This window comes from Cydia amplana, chromosome 3 (genome assembly GCF_948474715.1).
Source record: "Cydia amplana chromosome 3, ilCydAmpl1.1, whole genome shotgun sequence".
NCBI lineage: Eukaryota > Metazoa > Arthropoda > Insecta > Lepidoptera > Tortricidae > Cydia > Cydia amplana.
In genome coordinates, this window is record NC_086071.1 from 10927300 (window position 1) to 10952268 (window position 24969).

Below are 24969 nucleotides of genomic sequence, written 5' to 3' on the forward strand. Positions count from 1 at the left end.
AAAAGGTTCGGGGCAAACTACAAGTTTATTAAACTTACCTGTACAGGCTTAGTAGGTATTGTTATAAAAGTTATGACTTACAATGCAAATTAAGCGACTTTGTTGTTTCAATTGTGACGTGTTCCAAGGTGGCGTGAGTAGCTCGGCAGGTCAGTACTCGACCGTCGTGCTCCATTCGCGGGGTCCAGCGCAGGAACGAAACTGTCTCGTTTCCGTCCTCAGAGTTCTGCAACAACAACAAAAAGTCCTTTTTAGGGTTCCGTAGAAACGGGGCTTAGCTCAATGACCGTTAGTGCTTGAACGCTGCAATTTGGCAGGGTTATATAAATTAATCAAGCCGACAAAGTAGTAAAATAAAAACTATAAAAAACTAGGGCTTTAAGTGTGGATGATTTTCTTTATAAATCACTGCAACCCTATGGTGTGGAATGTCATTGGATAGGTACCTATTTTAAAACGAACAAATGCAAATACAGCCATTTTTTGATAAAGTGAATATTTTCTAAAATGATCGCTGCGAAAGGAAAATAAAATGCACCCCCGCCCCATGTTTCCACGAGTCCAAAAAATATGATAAAACTCGTGAAAGTAAAGCTCAAAAAAATATTTCTATGAAAACTACAGCGAACACAATCGGTTACCGTTTTCGAGTTTTTACAGTCTTTCTTTCTTAGTAAAAACATACAAGTGCTGCGATGAGACTCCCTTTTGCTTTTTATGCACATAATATCAACTAATAGCCTCAGTTATAATTCAAAGCTAACGCTACTGAGCATGGCCTGACATGCTCTAGGCAGGTTTTTATTTAATAACTTAATGTTTTCCTTAGGCCTCGATGATCAATATGTATAGGTAAGATTATCTCGTAATAAGAGTAGGTATATTTATTTTATAATTGCTTCTGCCCACGACTTCGTCTGCGTAGAATGATGTCGATGATTGATAATGTCCTCTGGGTCTCAAATGATCTCAAATCCAAATATCCAAATATCAACTAAATCGGATCGGTGTGAATAGATAACGAACCGACAGAAAAATGTAGTTGCTTTCGCATTTATAAAAATAGTACTATTTATTTCCAGCTTCGAATGAAACTAATACTTCGAAAAATAAACCGATTAGTTTAAATTTGTAACTTTTTTCATTATAACGATTATAACGTGCTTCTTTAATATATCACGGTCTCATCATCATCGTGGCGTCAATCCCAGCTGTGCCCCCGCGCGGGGCGCGAGGACCCGGGGTCCGCCTTCCGACTCCTTCGTGTCCACTTTGCCCGATCTTCGGCGTCCCTGGTGGTGAGTCCGTTGGCACGCATGTCCTCCTTAACGACATCAAGCCATCGCTTCCTGGGCCGGCCTTTTCTTCCCGTACCGGGAGGAGGCGGCATGGCCAGGCATTTGTTACCCACGTAACTTGCCGGTCTGCGCGAGACGTGGCCATACCAACGAAGGCGGCACTCTTGCAGTTTGTCAGCGATGTCACGGACGCCAAGATTACCCCGAATGTGGGCGTTTCGGACGCGATCCTTGCGTGAAACTCCGCACATCCACCGCAGCATCTTCATTTCCGTGACACGCAGTTCCTGCTTGTGCCGCTCTAGTAAAGGCCAAGTCTCGCTGCCGTACAGAAGGGCAGGTCTAATGATGGTCTTATAGACCTGTCCCTTCAATATAATCGGCATTTTGGGGTCACAAATAACCCCAGACATCTCCCGCCATTTGGCCCAGGCAGCGGATATTCGGGCTTTGACGTCGCTGTCGATGTCCCCGGTAGTGCTAAGTACAGATCCTAGGTACTTCACTTGATCTGTGCGCTTGACCATGTCCCCGCCTATGCGGACGGGTAGAGGATCTGTACTATTGCAGGCCATGTACTCTGTCTTCGCCACATTTAGTTTAAGACCGCCGTAATATATCACGGTCTATTAAACTAAATAACAACCCAAAATATGCGTTGCTATTTGATAAAAAAAAGTACAGTGAACTTCAAGTATAGTTTTATACCAGTTTTTTCTAACTAAAGTACCTTCTGTGGCCCATCTGCATTCATCTGTTTCCCTTCAAGCCACCAGGTGATAATGGCAGGCGGTCTTGTCCCCACCGCTCGACAGGCCAGTTCAGCTTCTTGACCCACAGACAGCGGCTGTTCTCTGGCTAGGATTTCCACTAACAGTGGTCTTACTGTAAAAAAAGAAAATCATTAATCAAGTGGAACCACTGCCACTTAACGTACGTGGTAACGTACACAATAAAAAAATAACTTAAAAGTATCTAAATTAATCAATAAACTACAAACAAACTATTCAAGAAGACCTCCGCGAGCAGCGCAAAGGTGCCCATCACACTTGCCGTGTTATCACGTTGGATAGCGATGGCCAACCCTTGCACCAGGTACGAACCCGCGCGAGCATCAGAGGTCCTCTCCCTAATCCTATGCCCCACCTCCCTAATAAACGCTATGGCGTCAGAATAATACTAAATAAATTAGTAGGCACTTTGTCTCACGCGCGGTTTACAGCGCCTTTTCCGGTACCTACAGTAGGTAATATAGGTAATGTATGGTACTTTTACACATTAGCCCAGTAAAAACACGGTTGCGCAATACATTAAATTATAAGACCCAGGTGTTTATTAACATTATTCTCATCATTCGTGTGTCTGCCAAATATGGTTTTCTCTGAACCGAAGGTTTCCTTTGGCTGAATTAATCTTTGTGTCTCTAATATGTATTTAAGAACTGGAGCCACCCAGATTTTTAATGAAGGTAGAGGGGGTGGAGGGTTTTCAGCGTCTGCGACGTCTGAGGTCAATAATTGTTTAAGTTTAGGTTCTAAGTCAAGTTTGGTATCATTTTCAACTAAATCAATGACATAGACGTAAATGTTATCCAAATCGGTTCAGCGGCTATTGATTAACCTTACAAACTTCCACTTCCCTTTTCACACTTTTACGGGATTCTTTTTTGAAAAAGCTATCCTATGATCTTCCCGGGACGCAAACTATTATCTTTATTCCTAATTTCATCTAAGTCGGTTCAGAAGGTTACTATTTTGACTAACGAGTGAAACGCGGAAGCCTCTTGTGTAGTGGTTTTCTAAATAAAGAAAAACTACTGAATAAAAGCTTTCAGACTATCCTTGTCTTGCAGTTTCATGAGATCTACACGTCCATTAATCTTGTTTTAAAAAGTTAATCTCAAAGCATTTTTTCCCGAATAAAAATAGTAAATGAACGCAAAGACACATTGTGGAACTAAAGCCAGCTTTTAATAATACGCTCAAAGTAAAATTCTAACATTTTAGCTTAAAAGCTTATTCTGAGCAGAATGGGTGGTGTTATGTATTATAATGGAAAATAATTTCCTATCTGCCAGCGACGAATGGTGTTGCTGAGAGGACAATGCGCGCAAATAAAAACTAATGGTCGCTCCGACCGCGAACTTACCAACACAAAAGAATTTTGTAACAGCCATGAGCTGTCATATCAGAGGTAAGCCCTGCCGCACACGGGGAAGTATGATCTATGTTAATCGCTCGGTTTTATGTGGACTCAGTTTTGCAATAACAGTGAATGAGCGGTTGTCGGCAGGTTAAGCGGGCTTTATGAAACTTTCCCCCATTCCGCGGGAACGTGGAACTGGGTGAAACTATTTTTCGTGTACGTGAAATTGCGGAGATTTTACGCAAAGATACTCAGAGTTAGTAAACTCTGAGTATCTTTGCGTAAAATCTCCGCAATCCAAACGACTAAATGCACTACTAAGGGAAGTATGCCTTAGTAGTGCATTTAGTCGTTTGGATTGTACATACTTGCCACCAAGTGTTAGTGGAGTGATTATTATTATATTACATTTTTTTCTTTAATATTTTTTGTTGAAAGAACTGTACTTATAAGACCGAAGTCCGAATTTAGTATGTCACTTTCGGTGGAGCTCTTTTTTAAGTATAAATAATAATTTAATTTCGGTTTAGCAATCTCTGATAATATATTAAAGCTTATAATTTATTGGTAATTTAAATGACCACTTTTTTATTTTTTAAAGAAATTAGGTATTTACGCAATTTAAAGCCATTTTATTTTATTTTATGTGTCAGTGGCATTTGAGCCCGGTTTATCACGTGGCAAAAGACCTGGAGCCCGCTTCTGTTTTGGCTTTTACGCCACAACAAGTTTCCGGTATTCGCGGTTGAAACCCTTGAGTAAAGTACCCCTTGAAAATAATTAAATACTCTACGAGTCCACAGACCGGTGTCCGCAGATCTGGCTCATTCTTACACATCTTTCGATTGCGATAATTAAAGCTATCGATACCCATGAATATTTCATTGTAAAACTCTTATTTTTTTACTTCAAAAAGGCTTCACCAGTAATATAATATTAAAGATTCACCATTACCTACATAGTTAATGAAGTTCTTAGTTTATTCCTTCCATTTTCTCTGGTCCTAAGTACATCCACACTCATAACTCACAGCAAGCACGTATTAGATGACGTAGTGGCACGTCAGGTTTGTCACCGCTTATAATGTCTTGCGCGGTTAGTTAGACAAATGTCCTAATATCAGGGATATGACACACTGCTGTGTGCTTGCGCTGTGCACCTGTGGGAATAGTATTAATGGTACCGTAGACTAAAGAGAACGTATTGAATGCTGATGAATGCTCCCCGTCGTTCTAAAAATACCTTAATGCCGTTTATACTAATGGAAGCAGGGAAATACCTAGCGGTGTGGTATGAGTATGTAGCTAACAGTAGTTTATATCAGAGTTTATACTAAAAAATAAAAAAATAAAATTACTTTTAAGGAGGTATAATTATTAACTATCGATCAAAATTTTAAGTCCACTCTATTATGATTTCGGAATTAAATGAGTACGTACAAATGAGGACGAAGTTTGTTTCCAACTGCCGTCATCCCTAATTTCCTATCTTCTAATCAGCTCATTCTGTAATATCCTATAGACGTGGAATCACATGAAGGGCCGACGCGACGCCGCCACGGCCAAAGCGACTACAACATCAAGAATTGATGAGCGTACGATGCCATATTAACTGCCTAAAGATGACTGTGGCTTAATTTATACAAAGGGGCTCAGATTATAATTTGATCTCATAAAATTAAAAATGAATTAAACATTCTCGATTCTACACATTCACTGTACCTATGTAATTATTATCTGTCTAATTCACTCTTAGTACTTGATTCAATTTCTGAACCCTTATTTATTGTGTCCGAGCTGAAAACCGTATGGTAACTTCAGATAATACATACCATTTTTTCTTTATATAAAAGTTCTCGCTTGCGATCCAGGTAATCTATTGATCAATTTGATTTGGAACATCCTAAATTTAAGAATCCGTGCCCTATCCGAAACTCACTTTTTGGTAAATATAATTGTGTCTCTTATAGAATTACCTTAGTTATCTCCTATGTAATTTTGGATAGCGTTGGCCTTGCAATGTTCTTAGAAAATCCATCGCCCGCCAAAAAGCCGCCTGTCCGTTAGCAACAGTTATTATTATTACCTATTTAATATGGCGTAAACCTTCTGTAGATATTATGACACATAGAATGTTATGGCATTGACCTTCACGCGGGTGGTTTCTCTGTTTATACAGAAACAAAAATAAAGACATAGTTATGTCTTGCTACGCAATGAGGGCGGTAGCAAGTCATAATATAATTAATGGGCAAGTCATAACTCGTATGTCTAAATAGGCGGAGGCAAAGGCCAGCACGTATTACTAACCCCCGGGGTCGTAACATTTAGCCTCCTAACTCAAGGACTCATTACTATGTCAAAGAAAATTGAATTTATTACAACTTTCACAGTTGTTGGTTATTTGGACTACATATTTACTATTCTACCTCTAAATAAAGACTTCCTTAGCTCGTACCTACGCAGATTAAAGATTTGAGAAGAATATACTTTCGTAGGCCTACATTTTCAGTACCTATAAATAAATATTTAATAAATATGAGGAGACTTCTTACACAGATCAACCTAGCCCCAAACTAAGCAAAGCTTGTACTATGGGTGCTAGGCGACGATACGAGTATACATACTTATATAGATAAATACATACTTATATACATAGAAAACACCCATGACTCAGGAACAAATATTAAATGTGTTCATCACACAAATAAATGCTCTTACCGGGATTCGAACCCGGGACCATCGGCTTCACAGGCAGGGTCACTACCCACTAGGCCAGAGCGGTTAATGCGCTATGTTCTAATAGTGTCGGTTTGTTTCCTAGCGGATTATGGTATTGTACATAATATATAAGTATAGACCTAAGTTAATTTAATTTTCACTATTGGACATACCATAAGTCTAAGTACATCGTTCATAAACTACAAGTTCTTATTTACATAAGTCAGGGACAATTAAAAATATGTAGGTTTGTAGGTAGGTACATACAGTCATACATGTATATAAGTAGGTAAAACATTTAGGTAAAAGTAAAACATTAGTAGGCACATTGTACGGTAAAGTGTAGAATGACAGAATCTCATTTTTATTAGCAACGCGATAACAGACATGAATTTAACCTCTTCCTTTTGTTTTTTGAAGTCAGTTAATGATAAGTATATTATAATGTAGATATTGCGCCCTGTGTGAGTATTTGTCAAATTTCAGTAAATAACAAAATGACTTAACACTTTTTTCCTCTTTAAGGAATTTCCTCCCGCTTGATCTGCGTGAAATACCACCCTAATGAAATGAGCAAGTAATTGAAAAAGTTAATACGTTACATGTCGAAGACTACTATGTTTTACTCACAGTATAGCTGTATTTGCACGTTAACCCTCAACGGAGGCACCAGCAGTGTGTTATCCGCGGTGCAGGTATACACAGCTTCTAAGTAATCCCTGGTGAGCCGAGGGATCTTCAGTTCAAGTGTGCTAACCCCAGAACCATCTTCCAAGGGTTCCAAGGTGTGAATGGGCTTGTCATCCCGCCACCATCGCAAGCGCGGCATTGGTTTACCTGTGGAAAATCAAACTTTAGTGTGGTATTTACGAACACTGGCACTGCGAGTTTGTTATAATGTTTAGGGTTCCGTACCCAAAGGGTAAAAACGGGACCCTATTACTAAGACTCCGCTGTCTGTCCGTCCGTCCGTCCGTCCGTCCGTCCGTCCGTCCGTCCGTCCGTCCGTCCGTCTGTCACCAGGCTGTATCTCACGAACCGTGATAGCTAGACAGTTGAAATTTTCACAGATGATGTATTTCTGTTGCCGCTATAACAACAAATACTAAAAACAGAATAAAATAAAGATTTAAGTGGGGCTCCCATACAACAAACGTGATTTTTGACCGAAGTTAAGCAACGTCGGGCGGGGTCAGTACTTGGATGGGTGACCGTTTTTTTGCTTGTTTTTTTTGCTTGTTTTGCTCTATTTTTTGTTGATGGTGCGGAACCCTCCGTGCGCGAGTCCGACTCGCACTTGGCCGGTTTTTAAAACAATAGACAAAAAAAACCGGCCAAGTGCGAGTCGGACTCGCGCACGGAGGGTTCCGCACCATCAACAAAAAATAGAGCAAAACAAGCAAAAAAACGGTCACCCACCCAAGTACTGACCCCGCCCGACGTTGCTTAACTTCGGTCAAAAATCACGTTGGTTGTATGGGAGCCCCACTTAAATCTTTATTTTATTCTGTTTTTAGTATTTGTTGTTATAGCGGCAACAGAAATACATCATCTGTGAAAATTTCAACTATCTAGCTATCACGGTTCGTGAGATACAGCCTGGTGACAGACGGACGGACGGACGGACGGACGGACGGACAGCGGAGTCTTAGTAATAGGGTCCCGTTTTTACCCTTTGGGTACGGAACCCTAAAAAAAGGCAATAGACCATAAAGTAGTTAAATCGAATGTCACCAATGTAACAATGTATTAACTCACTGTCGCAATGATACTTAAAATAAATAATCTGTGAGCGAAATATTGGAATTTGAGTCGTAAAAACGGTGTTTAATTAAGAATGTCGAGAAATGAGATATACAATTTAAAAATCATAACGTATATAGGTACATTGGTTATATCGTGAACGTTGGAAATAAAGGTAGGTAAACAAAATATGATTTAATTTATCGTAGTGTATTGTCTCCTATCGATATTCAATATAATGTATCCATAAGTTATAATAATATTTACTCCAAATAAGATTATTAGTAATTTGTTGTACCTATCATTTACTCATGAAGGTATTTGAAATTAATCTTTAGACCTTTTTTTGTAGTTTTATTGATATGATGTCTATTTAATTTGTAGTCCTTTTGACATTTATTTATGTCTGTATACTGGGAATGCCTCAAAACGATCAACGATATTGATAACTAGATAAATTCCAGAATCACTGGTTTAAAGGCGGAGTTATTAAAAACACTCAAATAACCACTATTGGACCTCTAGCTCTGGTTTATGAGGCTTAAATCATTGCAAATGAGCTGATTTGAATAACTGATCAATGCAAATTAATAACAACAATTTCATGGAAATCCGTCGAATTAAAATCCAACCTGTAGAAGTACCTGGGCTGGGGTGTGATATTTGAATAATTCCCTCGATTTTTCCAGGATCCCATTATCAGTTCCAAACGTGATGTGAATAAGAACAATTGTTAAGTAAATATACCTTTTAAACGAAAATATACAAAAAAAAATACAGGCGTTACCATCTTACAATCGAACTTTAATAGTACAATTTGAGAAAAGACAGTAATTTTGTAGTTATGCATACTTTACTTTCTGTCTGTTTTCCGAAAACAATATAATCACCCAATTACATTAATCCATACATAATACACACTACAATTAACATGTAAAACGCATTTTGTTTTATGAGCATACCCATTTTCATGCACTTTTGTGTTATACGTTTATAATGATTGTACAATAATAAAATTAACAACCGAATATTAATATAATGCTGATGCAAAAGGTTTTTAATTGCCTACACAAAGTTTACTCGAAATGGATCCTACTATATCATTGTTATTAATGCAGGTAAATATATTGACTAGCATCGAATCGGAGAAGGTTCACATGAAAAATTGGGTAATTTCTCACGAAGACCCCTTTTGTAGCGTTATGCTAGTTTTCACAACTGACCCAGTTTAAGGATGACATTTTCTTACATTTCAGAAATAAATAGATCGAGTCCGCACTAGGTCTACTCCTAGGTACTACCATAGAGAAATATAGTAAGACAAGAGTGCTCACTCCATACATCAGTTCAGACTATTAATTTCAGTGTCTACATCTAGCATCGAGTAGCGGAACTATCAGTACTGCTACTTGACAATAGATGTAGCACCGACCGGAAAGTCTTATGCTGTTGAGATACAGCAGTACTGATAGTTCCGCTACTCGATGCTAGATGCAGACACTGTATGGAGTGAGTACTCTATGTATGTTTTTCTCTATGGTACTAAATATATGGCCCATGATTTGTTTGTGTTAAAATTACATAATGAGAATCAAACGAGTGAGCGCAGCGATGCGAAGTTCTTACATATAACTTGGAACACACGGCTGACTAGGGGCACATCCCGGCACTTCGATGTTTTTATAAACTGAACTATCAGAGGATCGTTTATTACGCAATAACTTAATACTTAACATTTGTTAAAACCTAGAAGGCCCAAAACCTAATTATAGGGTTTTGGTACACTGGTCAACTTCTTTGCAAGAAAGTAAGAACCATATTATAGGTATACATAGGTAGGGTAAGTGCACTGTTGTCTGGTCAATTGTGATGGGTACGCGAAAAACTGGTCGCTTAGTACGCGTGTAAAATACTAGTAAGTAGGTAGGTAGGTAGTAGGTATACGGTAGTTCTCAGCGCGAACTAAATACTAGTAGTACAATAAAATCAAGGTTGGGTTGCTCAGAAGTTCTAATAAACGATTTTAAAACCGTACCAAGCGAATACGTGAATTTTTGGGCGTATTATAAATATTCAATGTATGATTTCGGCTCTCCGGCGTTGTGCTTAGCTTAGTTATATCTTTCAATCGGCAAGTCAATCTTAACGTTACCACCCGGATTGATAGTATTGCTTCTAATCTGAGAGTGGATTAACTAAAACTGCCAACAAACCACTGTGTGGTTTGGCAGAAGAATATAGTAGTATGTAATTAGTCGTAAGCAAGATTTGTGAGTAAACGTTTTTGAAGTGAAAACTTCTTTAGCGGCGCTGGGCACTTTTTGAGGGGGGGAAAAAATGATAAACTCGAGACAGCGTAAGGCGATCATGTGACCGTAAGGGGCGTAAGGTTTAGATGGCCACTCATTATTTAGATGGCATTTAAATCAATAAAGAAAAACTCAATGTTATTTGACATTTTATGTTGCGGACTCTTTTTCAAGACTCTTTCCATATGTTCAAATATTTTGACGTTGTCATTGCAGTATGTAAATAAGCATGTCAATGAAAAAGTGTGATCTTATTTTAGAATGATAATAATATATAATAAATAAATAGAATAATCGTGTTACCGGGCGTCGGTAACATAGTGAGGTGAGTTTTCACTTCTATCAGCACTCCCGGAGTGCAACCGTTGTTGCTTGTTTTTACTATATTTGTGTTATCTAGGTTAACACTTTACACTTACACTTTGGATATTTGCATTTGTTAACAAAACCAATCTATTGTACTTTTTTCGTAGCAAATTAAAAATCCATGACTTTAATTTGTATGCATGTTGTTTCTACTGTCAACAATAAAAAATATACCAATAATTATGTTATTTCTAGTTTTACCTCCACTTACAACACAGGTGAGCTTAACACTGGTATCTTCTGTGTATGGACCAGCCACGCCGCTCACTTCTTTATCTAGTTCGTCGAATATTTTCGGTTTTTCTGGTAACTCTGCGAACAAATACAAATGTTAAGAAATGCTTGCGAAGAAACAATTACATACTTTTACTTAGCTTCACTCCGTTTGTATAATACCTATGTGCTTCAAATCTTGTATTGTTGTCTGGCTGAATTGAAATTTGGCGTACTTCCTTAATTCCGATGACAATGTAGGTGAGGGTGGGGAGGGTCGATCCCTAGGGGACACTTGGTAAACTTCATTTTTAATCAAACCAAACGAGATACCATTTTTTGCGCTGGTAACACTCTTTCATTCGTTCCTAACTTCACGTTCTGTCATGGCACTGTATCGGACAAGTCAGTGGTTCAAAAATGGCGGACGGTGAAAGATTTTCTGCGTACTATATTCAATTTTCGGTAAGCTTTAACTGGATTTATTTTATAATATGAGATGGAAATGATGTTAGTGAGTGTGCTTATTTTATTTGTTGTTTATTGAAGTGATGATTAACTTGGATTACATTGATATACGCGAACACATGTTTCGAGTACGGCACGTTTTATAATCTTACTATGTATGGGGAGACTTTGTCTTTTTCTTCAGGGGAGATATGATTCCGGGATCATGTCACCCCCAAAGCGATCAAGTATACATTGTAATAAATTTACTTACGAAATGATTCATAGAGCTATCATAAATATTTTCTTTTCTTTAGTAAATCATGCCGCGAAAGTACGACCAGAGAAACACTGATTTTAACTTTCAAGGTTTTTGACTCATTATTGTTTATTAAAATGGAATTTAATGGCGTATAATTCAGTTTTTAATTATACAACCGACTCCGAAAACGGAATTATCCCCGTGGCCATTGAAAAGACTGACTAAAGTTGACATCAACATTTTACGAACTACCCGTACTTGGTCTTTTTTATCAAGTTAAACGTTTTACACACAGGGGATGTTACTCGGTCGGCAAAAAACACTTATAACGATATTTGGTTTTCAACCGGCGATATTTGTTTTTATGGATGAAATGCTATTTCAATGGCTTTCCGACCTTATGTACTATAGAACCGACGGTCCATAGATAGGATTTTAGGATTATGCAGCTCAAACACCGTCCTCGAAACGTGAGCAGTAAATTTCTAAACTTATTTATTATAGTAAACAATAACGACCAGTGATGGGTAAAAAAAATAAAATTGCTGTAGGTATCTGACGCTAAAAATACCTTCATAAGAACTTTAAAAAAATTAGCTTGTTACAAGAAATTGTATGTTAATAACTTAGATTTTTGTTTTTTTTTTTTGGTACAAAAATTGATTCCCTATTTTATGTTGTTTTATGGATAATACGATTACATTGTTTTTTAAAAGTATAAGATTATGGATTAATATGTGTTTGATCTTCATATATTAATTTTCTGTAGATAAAGTGAATAAATTAATGTAGATACTACCCTCGAAATATGACATTCCCACTTAAAATCTTTTTACCAAGTGTCCCCAAATCTGGAAGACTTGATCCCTTCGGCTTAGACATCTGATTACCGGAAATACAACTTCAAAGCATGGAAGATGCAATATATATATGTTTGCTGTGTATTTTACAAGTTATAGATGCATTGCTAATAGCGATCCGAGTTATATAATCAATGAGAATCTGGTATGGGGAGACATGGTAAAAATATGTTTACCATGTGTCCCAAGAACCAGGGTCACTTGATCCCCCTAGGATCAAGGCTCCCGACCAGGGGTAAACAAGTCTCCCTTACATAGGGGACACATGGTAAAAGTCAACAGTATGGGTTTTCATTAAATAATGATCTAATTTATTGCACAAATCTGTTCTAATTCAAACTATTAATGAAGAGATAAATTCTGAGTCGTGTGGTGTATAAAGTTTTTCAATACTACAAATAGTTAAGAAAATGTATGCTAAAAACAAAAGGGGTGATCAACCCTCCCCAGTTTCCCCTAATAATACGCTAACGTGGAGCTGATCTGATAATGCAGAGAAAATCCTTCATGAAAAACACGAGCATAATATTAAGAGGATACGGGAGCTGAGATTTAAATATTTTAGGTAAACATACCCGTCTCGCTAATGGAAGCGGCTCTTAAAACTAGTGCTATAAGGACAAGGCGAAAAACCCTGCATAAAAATCTCAAAAAACGAGGTTTCGTACTCGACTGTTTCCTCCCCCAAAACTTAACCAAATGTGACGAATGGAGAAATTACCACTCCTGTTGGCTCTTAAGTTCAGGTTCAATAGAAAGGTCTTGACGAGTACTTGATAGACATGTAAAGCCAGCAGATAAAAGTATGTATCAAAAATATTTTTGACAGTAACTTGTATTACATTGCAAGTCGATATATAAGACTAATACAATAATACTCGCCCCTTTGCTTTGCATCGCACCTTCTACGATTCAGTTAATATTTTCTTTCACTAACAAAAGATACGTACGTCAAAGACGCATTTAGTATGCCTACTAAATGTATAGGTTGTTTTAACATAATATTCTGGGTATTTCTAGTTTTATTAAAGAATTTGTTGATGTGATTTACCTCATGATGGGCATCATTTTATGTTTTTTTTTTATTATTTTTGCTATACTTACGGAACAATCGCCTAGTTACAAGCACATAACAATTACAAACTGTATGTATAGTTAGCGAGTGTAAAATTATTATGCTACATCAAATTATTATGGTGGTTTCTTAAATCATTAGATTTGAATACCCTCCAGACAATATTGTTTATTATTTTAATTTGATATTAGTCTCATCCATAAAATATATGGATGAAATATATATGAAAATTCATATAAAGTTAAACTATCGTTATGATATCATTACGTTGCCTAAAACCTATATAGAAATGTTAAGCCATACAAATAATAAGTTTGTAACTTTGAACCTAAAAATAAAATTTAAACTTTGAAGAACCAATTTATTCTTAGTTATATATTATGAAAGAAATAGGTACCAGACTCTCAGGTATTCGCAACCTTCAAATCTGTTCAAACTGTAGACGTAATACCTTATTATTTAGTTTGGAAGTTTTAAGTTGATGGAAGCTTGAAGTTACTCAGAGCAAACTCTTTGTGGTTAATTCTTGATACTACATGCTATGCTGCGCCATAACAGAACAAAGTATAAATTATTATTTGACGTCCCAAGACAACTTATTTTTGGCGAATCTAAAATAAAGTTGCCTGTAACTAAGACACACAGTTTTCAGATTTTTACCTGAATTTTACTTACCAAATTTCATAGTAGGTATTAGGTCAACGGAAAGTACCAATTAACATAAATTTTGATTTGAACGTTCATGTAAGGTCTAGTATCTGTTAGTTTGTTTTTAATGTATGTAATATATTATTTATTAGGGACCCGCAACGAATTTACACAAAACCTTTACAAATTATACACCTTAATAATCACTCTATTAATAGATGAAAACCGCATGAAAATCCGTTCAGTAGTTTTTGAGTTTATCGCGAACATACAGACAGACAGACGCGGCAGGAGACTTTGTTTTATAATATGTATTGATATTACGAACCCGTGCAAATAACTTCAGACTCACCTATGTATGGAATAAACATACTAATGCAATTCAAACCATGTAACTAGTCTTACCCACAGTTAAAGAATCCTTGTGAATTTCCTGTGATAAATGTTCGGCACGCACGGCACCCCTCCATAATTGAGTTACCCTACATTAAACTTTTTCTACGGGCCGTATATTGGCTAAAATAAAAAGGCTTCTAGCCGTCCCCGACGCAAATTACTACGGTCCCGGGAAAATCTTATCATCGTTATTGTGATTTTTTGAAATGTTGCACGATTTGGGACGGTAACAACGTTTATGTAAAGTTTCCACGCGGTTTTTGGATGAGGGTTCATATTTTTAGGGTTCATAATGGCAAAAAACGGAACCCTTATGGATTCGTCAGGTCTGCCTGTCTGTCTGTCCGTCTGTCTGTCCGTCCGTATGTCACAGCCACATTTTTCCGAAACTATAAGAACTATACTGTTGAAACTCGGTACTTGAATTGAATTGGTGCTGCACTGCGCCTACAGCACAGCACTCGAGCCTGAGGATGGACCCCCGAAGGGCCCGAAATATGTCGCCAATAGCGACTAAAAATTCAAGTGAGTGAAACCGTTGTCGTATAAACAATTAAGAATTTACCTGTTAATAAAAAAATACTTAATCCAACCTAGATATGAGCGCCGATAGGCATTAAGCCGGCGGCGGCGCGCCGGTCAAAATTGGTCGGCGGCGGCGGCGAATCGGCGGCGTGGCCTTGAAACACCTTCGATTAATGAAAAAAACGATTCAAACGAAAATGTTACCGAAAAACATGTTTTTGCTGTAAGAAAGTTATAAAATAAATGCTTTTTTCTTTTTTTCAAGGATAATTTATTGAATAATGGTACGATAAAAGTTTTATATCGTATAAACTGTGGATAGGCGGTCTTAATCTTGGCGAGGTTCTGGCCGGAAGATCTTAGCGAGGCAAGGCCGAGCTCCATGTAACACCGAAGACTTGATTTCGACGCCTTCCAATGCGAGGCCAGAGGATGCGCTGCAGGTAAGCATACAGCTAAGAATCGAACGCCAAGTGTGAGCTTGGCTGTCGGCCAAACGCCTGGAGCGCTGATTGCGGCGCGCTTCTGTGCGAGGCCGAGCTACAAGAGAGCAGAGCGAGGGCGAAGGCCGATAAAGACCGAAGCCATAGTGTTAAAGATCTGGAGCTTTCCTGCGGGCGCATTCGTGCGACGCCAAAGGCCGAGCTGCAATGGAGCTAAGATCAGACAAGGACCAATGTTCAAGCGTTTTAAAAGAGGCCGAAAGTTGAGCTCCAAACAGGGCAAAAAACTTACAGGTTCATATAGCGGCTTACTTCCATGCAGTGGCGTAGCTAGAAGATATGGCGCCCGGGGCAGGCACCAAATTTGCGCCCCCCCCCCCCCCAAACGAAATGAACTAATGAAAGGGCTACTTTTTTACTTATTCAAGTTTACTTTTATTTAGACAAATACAGTGTACGAGTATATGTGTTTATTTAGTACATCGGTGGCTAACAAGCTTACCCATCTGATGGTAAACGGTCACCGCATCCTATGGACGTCTACACTCTACACTCCAGGGGTGTGACATGCGCGTTGCCGACCATTTTAAAACTTATACACTTCTTTTTTGGAGATCTCCCTACTTGTAGCCTCTCGAGAAAAGGGAACTTATTCAAGTTATTGTGGAATGAGCTCCCTTTTCTCGACAAATTTCCTCCCACCCGCTGCTGGCTGTGAAGGAAATTCCTCTTAAACCGCACAGGTGGCTAGTTGGCTACGAAACTATTGGACGTCACTGATGGAGATGTCAACACCGAAGCTCCCAATACTCCCTGATATGGGAAGGGTTGTGCCTTGAAAAATTGGGTTTTCTTAGCGGTAAACGCGCAAAATTGAGTCTTGGTGGGATTGATTTGGACTAAATTGGCCCGATCCCACACCGAAACTCTGGATAGAATGCTCTCGATACCTGACACGTTTTTCACGACATTCTAGTATTAGAACGAGGGATGTTGCCACGGCATGTGTTATACAGGGTGGTCCAAACCTTGACGTCCTTGATAACCCATGACGAGAGGATTCTAAAAAAAATTTTTGGACCTCAAGGTATGGACCATCCTGTATACAGACTAGCTAAAAAATAACTGCATTCCCGTTGCCAGGGAGGTTTTGGGATTATACTGAGTAACTTTTACTATGGGAGTATGGAATCAACCCCTAAGTCGCGAAAAAAAAATTTGGCTGTTTCATACATTTTGGCTGCTCCAATTTCTATGGGAGGGTAAACTTTTTTTTCGCGATTTCGGGGTTGGTCCCGTAGTAAAAGTTGTTCAGTATAATCCCAAAACCTCCCTGGCAACGGAAATGTAGTTATTTTTTAGCCATCCTGTTTAGGAATCCCCAGTACTGTCCGCATATCGATGAATGTCGTCGATAGACAACATATCACAGATATGCAGCAGCAGCTATTGGAGCAGGTTCCGTCTACTACGGCTCATATGCGCCTGCCGGAAAAAAGGGCTAGCGATCCACTTGCATAGGTAGTCTCTTGGACAGTCCATAAGATGGTAACTTCGACAGGAGACCCCTAACGGAAAAGACGCGCTAACACGGGGCACAACTCTGAAGCACTCGGCCCGCTCGCCTTATAAAACAAAAGCATAGCAACTCCCACCGAATATCCCTCTGCTTGATTGAAGTTTCTGGTATAGAGTATTCGCACTACGAGATGATGGGCGGTAGGGCGCTACCGTCGTTTTTCAAGGTCGAGTTCGAGGCAAAAAGAGTACCTAAAATATTTTCTCTTTTGCGCTGTGGGCCAGATTACCATCCGCATTTTACACTTCACAGTGGTGGTAAATACGACTGACAAAAGCTTCCCTGCTGCCTTTGGCAAGGCGGAGAGGTAGTCTTTTGCCCATTTTGGCGCCCCCCGCTTGGACGGCGCCCGGGGCACGTGCCCCCCCCAGCCCCCCCCTAGTTACGCCACTGCTTCCATGCAAGCGATGCAAGGCCAAAGACTGAGCTGCGAGAGAGCAAAGCTTGAAATTTGACAGTGGCCAAGTTTAAATAAGACCCGATTCCGACGCCCTTCCGTGTGAAGCCAACGGCCGGACATTTGGACGTGGAAACCATTAATATCTCAAAATTAGCCCCTTTTTAAACCTTTTAAAGACGTTTAATCATGCTTGCAATGGTTAAATTCGCGGTAAATTACGGATGGTTAATAGCTGGCAAAATTAGTTATGCATTGGGTCGATAATCCAAAGATGTGGGTTCGAGTCTCACGTTAGCCAGAGTTGATCACAGGTAATTTTTTCATTGTGATTGACATGTCTAGTGTATATACAATCTATAAATTGTAATGTAGAACGTTCCACAATAAAAATGGAAGAAAATCAGTATGTTTATTACGAGTATATTGATGTTTAAATAGATATTAAATAATTTCGTTTCCCCAAGACTAGTAGCGCGGTTACTAGACAGATAAATTTGCATAACCTTCGATATTTTTGAATTATATGGGCCTAAAATACCTTTTGAATGCCTATAAACTATTCGAAGTGGCGCCGTTAAACATCTAAACTCGATTGAATATAATATTATCTGGTTTTGAAACCTCTGAAAGTAGATAGTAACTACCAAGGTCACGCCGATGCCACGCCGATAGGGCAGCGTCGGCGGCGGCGGCGCGAAAATTTCGTCGGCGGCGGCGGCGCGCCGGCGCGGCGCTCATATCTAATCCAACCCCGGCTCGTACCAATAAATTCTTGTTTCAAGTTTATATTTTCTCATTTTATAAAAAAAATGAACTACAAACTTATAAAATAGAAACATTTTAACCGTATTTTCAAAAAGTGTTGATCAATATAATAATATGTATATCCAAATTAACAAAGTTATTTGGAAAATTGGAAACTTGTAACATTATTATCAAATCACAAACATTAATCTTTGTCATGTTATTGTAATAACTCTTATGCATGGGTTGGCTTATTTCAAATTTAGCTAAAATATGCTTGAGGGCTTATCGCGAATCCCGTTCGACGAGTTGCCTCCCTGTCTCACTTACGTACGAATTTACAAGTGCGACAGAGAGGCAACACGTCGAATGTGGTCCGCAATAGACCGGCTTCCGGGTGTCGGTCGCGTATTGGGATAGCAATTAATTTCATAAATTACAGTATGGTTGAATGTAGAGGCTTAACTTCATTAAAATTTTGATAGTCAATAGCCCGGTGACCAATGATATTGTATAATCATAGATAGGTTATACTCATACTTGAGGAGCACAAAAAATACTTCCATATTTATTTCTGTGCCTACGAATAAATCTGTTACTTTTGATTAATTTTCTCATTCCATCCATCTTTGTCACGCTCGTTGATAAACATAAGGTCGTCTCTTTCTCTTTCGGTGTGCGGGAGCGCGTTAGCACGTGCACATTTCTTGCTTGTCCAGCCGCGTCTAAAGGCAACTTGTCCAATTTGTCACAAGGTAAGCGCTTCAATTTTGGAACGCCTATAACCTATCTTGAGTTATAAATCATTGACGGTGACCTTATATCAGATTAAATATGAATGACAATATAGATGGGCGGATAAATTACTATGTAATTGAGATATACAGTATAGGTAATGTAATTAGTCTAGTTAATTAGATTTATGATATTTTACAGCAAATTTGCTCCATGATATATCCTCATTACAAATTAAATTCTAAGTAAAGGTAAAAAATATACAATACAATACAAAACTCTACTCTATATAGTGATTATTTTAATGTTATTTTTTATTTATTTTAGCGAATATCGATGTCCTGCTCGCACACCGGAGCGGCACGTAAATACGGATCCAATGTGAACACCGCCTAGTGGTAGCACTGCTGCCTGACCCGTTTTATGCAGATTACTCGCTTTAAGTCCACCCTTTGTAAATGCAGTACCGTCTTTACCATAAGGGCACACGGGGCCCGTGCCCAAGGCCCCCATTCTCAGGAGCCCCCAAGGACAGACAGTAACAGTATATTTGATTACCCATAATAAATAGAAGATCATACTAGAAAAATGTTAGTTTAATTAGCATTCTTTACTTTCCAAAAGGGCCGAAATTCTTACGTGCCCAGGGGCCCCAGCATAGTTTAGACAGCCCTTTGTAAATGCTCTAATCATGTCGCTATAATGTAAATAAGTTTTATTTTTTGACTTGCTATTTTGCTATCAGCTTTTTCAATCGAATCTGTTTCTGGTAAATGCTAGTTCCTCGTTTTCCTTTTTAACTCCCAATGATAAAAGAGGGGTGTTATATGATTGACGCCCATGTCTGTCTATCCATCCATGTCCATGTCTGTCTATCTGTCTGTCTGTGGCATAATAGCTCTCCAACGGAAAGTCCGGTTTCGATGCGTTTTTTTACGTGAAAGCGTGTTTCCTTGCCGGTTCTTCCCTATGTTTGATAGAAATCGATCCAGCAGTTTGAAGCATAATAAATATCAGCTCTTTTCGAAAACGATGTAGGGCATTTTTGGCCTAATACCTATGGATTTTTTTGGTTCACAGCGTAGGGGTTTATTTAACTTTTTAATTGCATAATTATTAGCTTTGTAAGTAACATGTTGCTTTTGTCCCGTCTTGCTCATGTTTATAACAGAACTAACAATGAAACCCACGACAGTGCACTACACAAATTATAAGTTTTTCCAGTCAAAGGATAACATGGTTTTATAGGGAACATTAAACTGAAAAGAGTTATTATGCCAATAAAGTTGAAATTGGCTAAAAGCCAAAATGCAGAATGTGGATACTGTCAAATGAATAGGGACATTTATTTCGGATCGCGGCCGAGTAGGCATCTTTTTACGTGCAGTGTTTCTGCTGACCAAATTACGGATTGGACTGTATTATGAAGAGTCGCTTTTCGGTGAAGGAAAACATCGTGAGGAAACCGGACTAAATCCCAATAAGGCCTAGTTTACCCTCTGGGTTGAAAGGTCAGATGGCAGTCGCTTTCGTAAAAATTAGTGCCTATGCCAAGTCTTGGGATTAGTTGCCAAGCGGGCCCCAGGCTCCCATGAACCGTGGCAAAATGCCAGGACAACGCGAGGAAGATGATGATGACTGTATTATGAAGAGCTCTCACCAATAAGTTCAAGGATCGCATCATATCCTAGCATTTATTTTTATCTTTTCGTACACGAAACAAAGCTATAGTAGACTACAACACGTAGATGGTAGATGCCCTTTCGAGGAATTAATCAAACGTAAGGAGTACTATTTTGATTATTATTATAATTGTGTCTTGAAACGTGCATTCGGGGTCAAAAACAGCGATCGTTATACAAAAAGCAATTTTAATATAGGTTCTTACAGGTAGTTTTTTGGGTAACAAAAATATTATTAGTAGTGACTAATAATATTTTTTATATTGTGATATTTATATTTATATTTATATTTATATTTATTGTGAAAACCAACAGCGATACAGAGTTTTTTATTTCCTTATGCTAATTTATACAATAGTATGGCCAATTACAGGTTTTCCTGTGTAACTTGAAATTGTATACAGAACATCGAACGGACTTATATCTAGTTAGTAATATAAGTTATTCAAGGAAGTTAGGTACATTGAGTGCAGATATATATATAATATATGTTGGGAACATGATGTGATTGGTGAGAATTGGGATAAGAAGTAACAATGTTATAATATTAATAGTTATAGTAGGTATTTATGTTTTAGAGGAGCCGTGCTGCTTACTTTTAACACTATTTATAATTCGATATGATATTATACAAGTAATTTTTTTCTTTTGTGAATAAACTAAACTTACAAATATAAAACTAAAGATTTTAAGACCTTCTATATTTTTCGTGAGGCATAGCAATTACTTACTTTAACATCTATCTTTGTCTATAATTAGGGTTCCAAAATATTTTCGTTGCTAGCTGGCGGTGAGTACTAGTAAAGTATACACTGTGATTTTATGATGATGTGATGTGAAGATTTTATGCATTAAAAAACTTCAAGTCTACAGTCATCGACTAATAATTTGATACAATCATTAAATTATAAGTATTCATAGAAACTATCTATAACAAGATTCAAATCGTTTCAATATCCACAAATTGCTGACTACATTATTCAAGTGCCGTTCTGAGTGCAATGGAAGTTTGCATTCAGATGCGAATTCGAAATTGTTGCCTATAAATTTTATATGAAATGGGACTTGATACCAGGTACGGTGCAATAATTTCTCTACGTTACAACTATTACTTAACGGAGGCTGAGTTCTGATTCTAGTTAGAGGGTTATAATTTAATTTTATACTACAAATTCCTACTGAAATAGCTTTGCCAACTTGATTAACAGAAACGTTTATTTATGTTCACGAAACCCCATCACGAAATGGAATGATGTAAATGATTAACATATATATCTACACATAAGGAAGAAAATCAGCAGCTGAGCAAGTGAGCAGTTTGCGGTTTAGCGTTCTGACTGCGTCAGTAATGCGGCAACAAACTTCACTAATTTTACTAAAAATACTGAAAGTTACTATTTTTCTTACTCTAATTGATATCTAACGATCCGAACAGTACCTTAATATAAATTCGTCTTAATAGGACTATACGCTGTTAGGTCCAAATGAAGGTATTAAAACGATTTTCAGCTGGCTGTAAATGAATTCCTCAAAACGCTGTTTTTGGATCTAGTTTTATTTTCTGTATAAGTATTTGAAAAACCTTTTTTGCACTTTGTATTTTGTTTGGGAGTAAGCCAGTGTTAGATCCCTCTCCATATTGTTTAGCTTTCATTTCTGCCCGGCAGCAGGGACGACATGAATTTTTGGTACCTACCGTCTGTTATTTCGTACTTTTGATAGGTACAGCCAGCAGCAATAGTTGCTAAGCGGGCGAGGTGTTCTAAATTACCTTGACGCGCTCTTGATACCTTAACAATAGAGTCGCTTCTAGCTTATTTTGAACACCTCGCCCTCTTAGCAACTATTGCTGCTGGCTGTACTGTACTTTATGCCGCAGATAAATTTGGTTTCCAAATAATGGTTTTCAACTGTTCCATCAATAAAAAAGCGGCCAAGTGCGAGTCGGACTCGCCCATGAAGGGTTCCGTATTTAGGGGATTTATGACGTATTAAAAAAAACTACTAGGTCTCGTTCAAACCAATTTTCGGTGGAAGTTTGCATGGTAATGTACATCATATATTTTTTTAGTTTTACCATTCTCTTATTTTAGAAGTTACAGGGGAGGGGGGGGGGACACACATTTTACCACTTTGGAAGTGTCTCTCGTGCAAACTATTCAGTTTAGAAAAAAATGATACTAGAAACCTCAATATCATTTTTGAAGACCTATCCATAGATACCCCACACGTATGGGTTTGATGAAAAAAAAAAAATCTTTGAGTTTCAGTTCTAAGTTATGGGGAAATTGGGAAACCCTCAAATTTTTTTTTTTATTTTTTTTTTGTGTGAAAATCACAGAATACATAGTAAGGTTATTTTTCAGGTCGTTGTTCTGCACGCGAGCTGACTAAAACATAAAAAGCGGCCAAGTGCGAGTCGGACTCGCCCATGAAGGGTTCCGTATTTAGGCGATTTATGACGTATAAAAAAAAAACTACTTACTAGATCTCGTTCAAACCAATTTTCGGTGGAAGTTTATATGGTAATGTACATCATATATTTTTTTTAGTTTTATCATTCTCTTGTTTTAGAAGTTACAGGGGGGGGGGGGGGACACACATTTTACCACTTTGGAAGTGTCTCTCGCGCAAACTATTCAGTTTAGAAAAAAATGATATTAGAAACCTCAATATCATTTTTGAAGACCTATCCATAGATACCCCACACGTATGGGTTTGATGAAAAAAAAATTTTTGAGTTTCAGTTCGAAGTATGGGGAACCCCAAAAATTTATTGTTTTTTTTTTCTATTTTTGTGTGAAAATCTTAATGCGGTTTACAGAATACATCTACTTACCAAGTTTCAACAGTATAGGTCTTATAGTTTCGGAAAAAAGTGGCTGTGACATACGGACGGACGGACGGACAGACAGACAGACAGACAGACAGACATGACGAATCTATAAGGGTTCCGTTTTTTGCCATTTGGCTACGGAACCCTAAAAAGAAAACTATGACTTACCGATGACATCTAAAGAGATCTTATGGTTTCTGGTAGGCGACACTTTGAAGTCGACCCGACACCTGTACATGGCGCGGTCTGAGGCCTGCACGTGGTGCAGTCTAAGTGCTGTGGGTGAGCTCGGCAGCCACGCCGCTCGACCGCCAAGGGAATCGTCAGCCCAATGTGCTGTGGGGCCGGGCACTCGTCCATCGAAACTATAAATAAAGAAGAATGATTATATTTAACACATATTCTGATGTGGCAATTATTTAAAGATTTGATGATATTATTATGTATTTTTTATTATAAACTAGTAGTCCGCTTCGACCTCTAAAATAATTGGCTACCTTTAGTCTAATACACCTACCTACCCCGACAATAAAATACTGATAGTTGATCCAGGCATAGATGCGGAGGGATCTCAAAATGTTGGTTGACTCTTCGTTATGACGCCGTTCGCTTCAACGACTATCGGAGCAATGGTCGTCGGGTCAACATCCCATATAGCGGTTGTTTCGTGAGCCAAGTCTAGGTGCTTGCTGGACTTGTCTTTTTCGGCTTTCACAAGATTCTCATAAACAGGTCCATCAGTCTGGCGCTGTGATCCATCAATCACCACGATGTGAGTCTCATTTACAATAGTAAAGCCCTGGCTTTATTTATTATTATCATATAATATGTACACTACTGACAACAAAACTACACTATACACGTATGTATTTCTTGTTTATTTATTCTACTACCTACCTATTGCTCACCATTCAAAGTATTATTTTCGTTACACAGTACCTTTAGAAATTAGGTATTATACTGACGTTGATATCTCATTGATTAGTTACTTCATTCAAATTTCATGGCCTATGAAAAACATTATTTATTTATTTATTTTAGCTAGTAATATTATAAAGTACTTAATATTGTAAACGCGAAATTAACTTTTGTCTGTCTGTTTGTTACCTCTTCACGCTAATGCCACTAACCTGATTTAGATTATATTAGGTATCGAGATAGCGGGAACTGTCTATGCTGTAAATGTACATATAAAATAAATTTCTCATGTCATGTCGATCATGTCTCCTTTTACTACCGGCAGCTCAACTGGCTTTCCATCCATCGTCGTAGGTCCTTCCGGATCCTTTGTGTCCTATTTTCGATCCTGTTTGAGCCTTCTGCATCTCAAAAGTAAATTCATGTTCGACACTCCGCGCCCAGGATGTGAGCTGCGTACCTCCCGCATTCTCAAACTGACCATACCTTCTCACCGTATTGGTTTCATGACTCATTCTTTCGCCGTCCAGGCTAGCCGTCTTTGGAATTCACTCCCTCTAAATATTAGACAAGCTACTAGTAAGTTTTCTTTCAAGCGGATGTTACGTAAGCATTTTCTAAAGCA

The 24969-nt window shown here is 38.2% G+C and overlaps 1 protein-coding gene across 3 annotated transcripts in view; it reads right to left on the reverse strand.

The window, feature by feature from the left end:
- The window catches only part of LOC134662491 (nephrin-like), a 188326-nt gene that overhangs the window by 17058 nt on the left and 146299 nt on the right, over positions 1-24969 (reverse strand). For all 3 annotated transcript variants that reach the window (XM_063518736.1, XM_063518735.1, XM_063518734.1), the window contains 5 exons: positions 23595-23791; positions 10783-10893; positions 6794-7000; positions 2029-2183; positions 82-226 (listed from right to left, as the gene is read on the reverse strand). In XM_063518736.1, coding sequence (XP_063374806.1) covers positions 82-226; positions 2029-2183; positions 6794-7000; positions 10783-10893; positions 23595-23791 — 815 coding nt within the window. The remainder of the gene's footprint in view (positions 1-81; positions 227-2028; positions 2184-6793; positions 7001-10782; positions 10894-23594; positions 23792-24969) is intronic.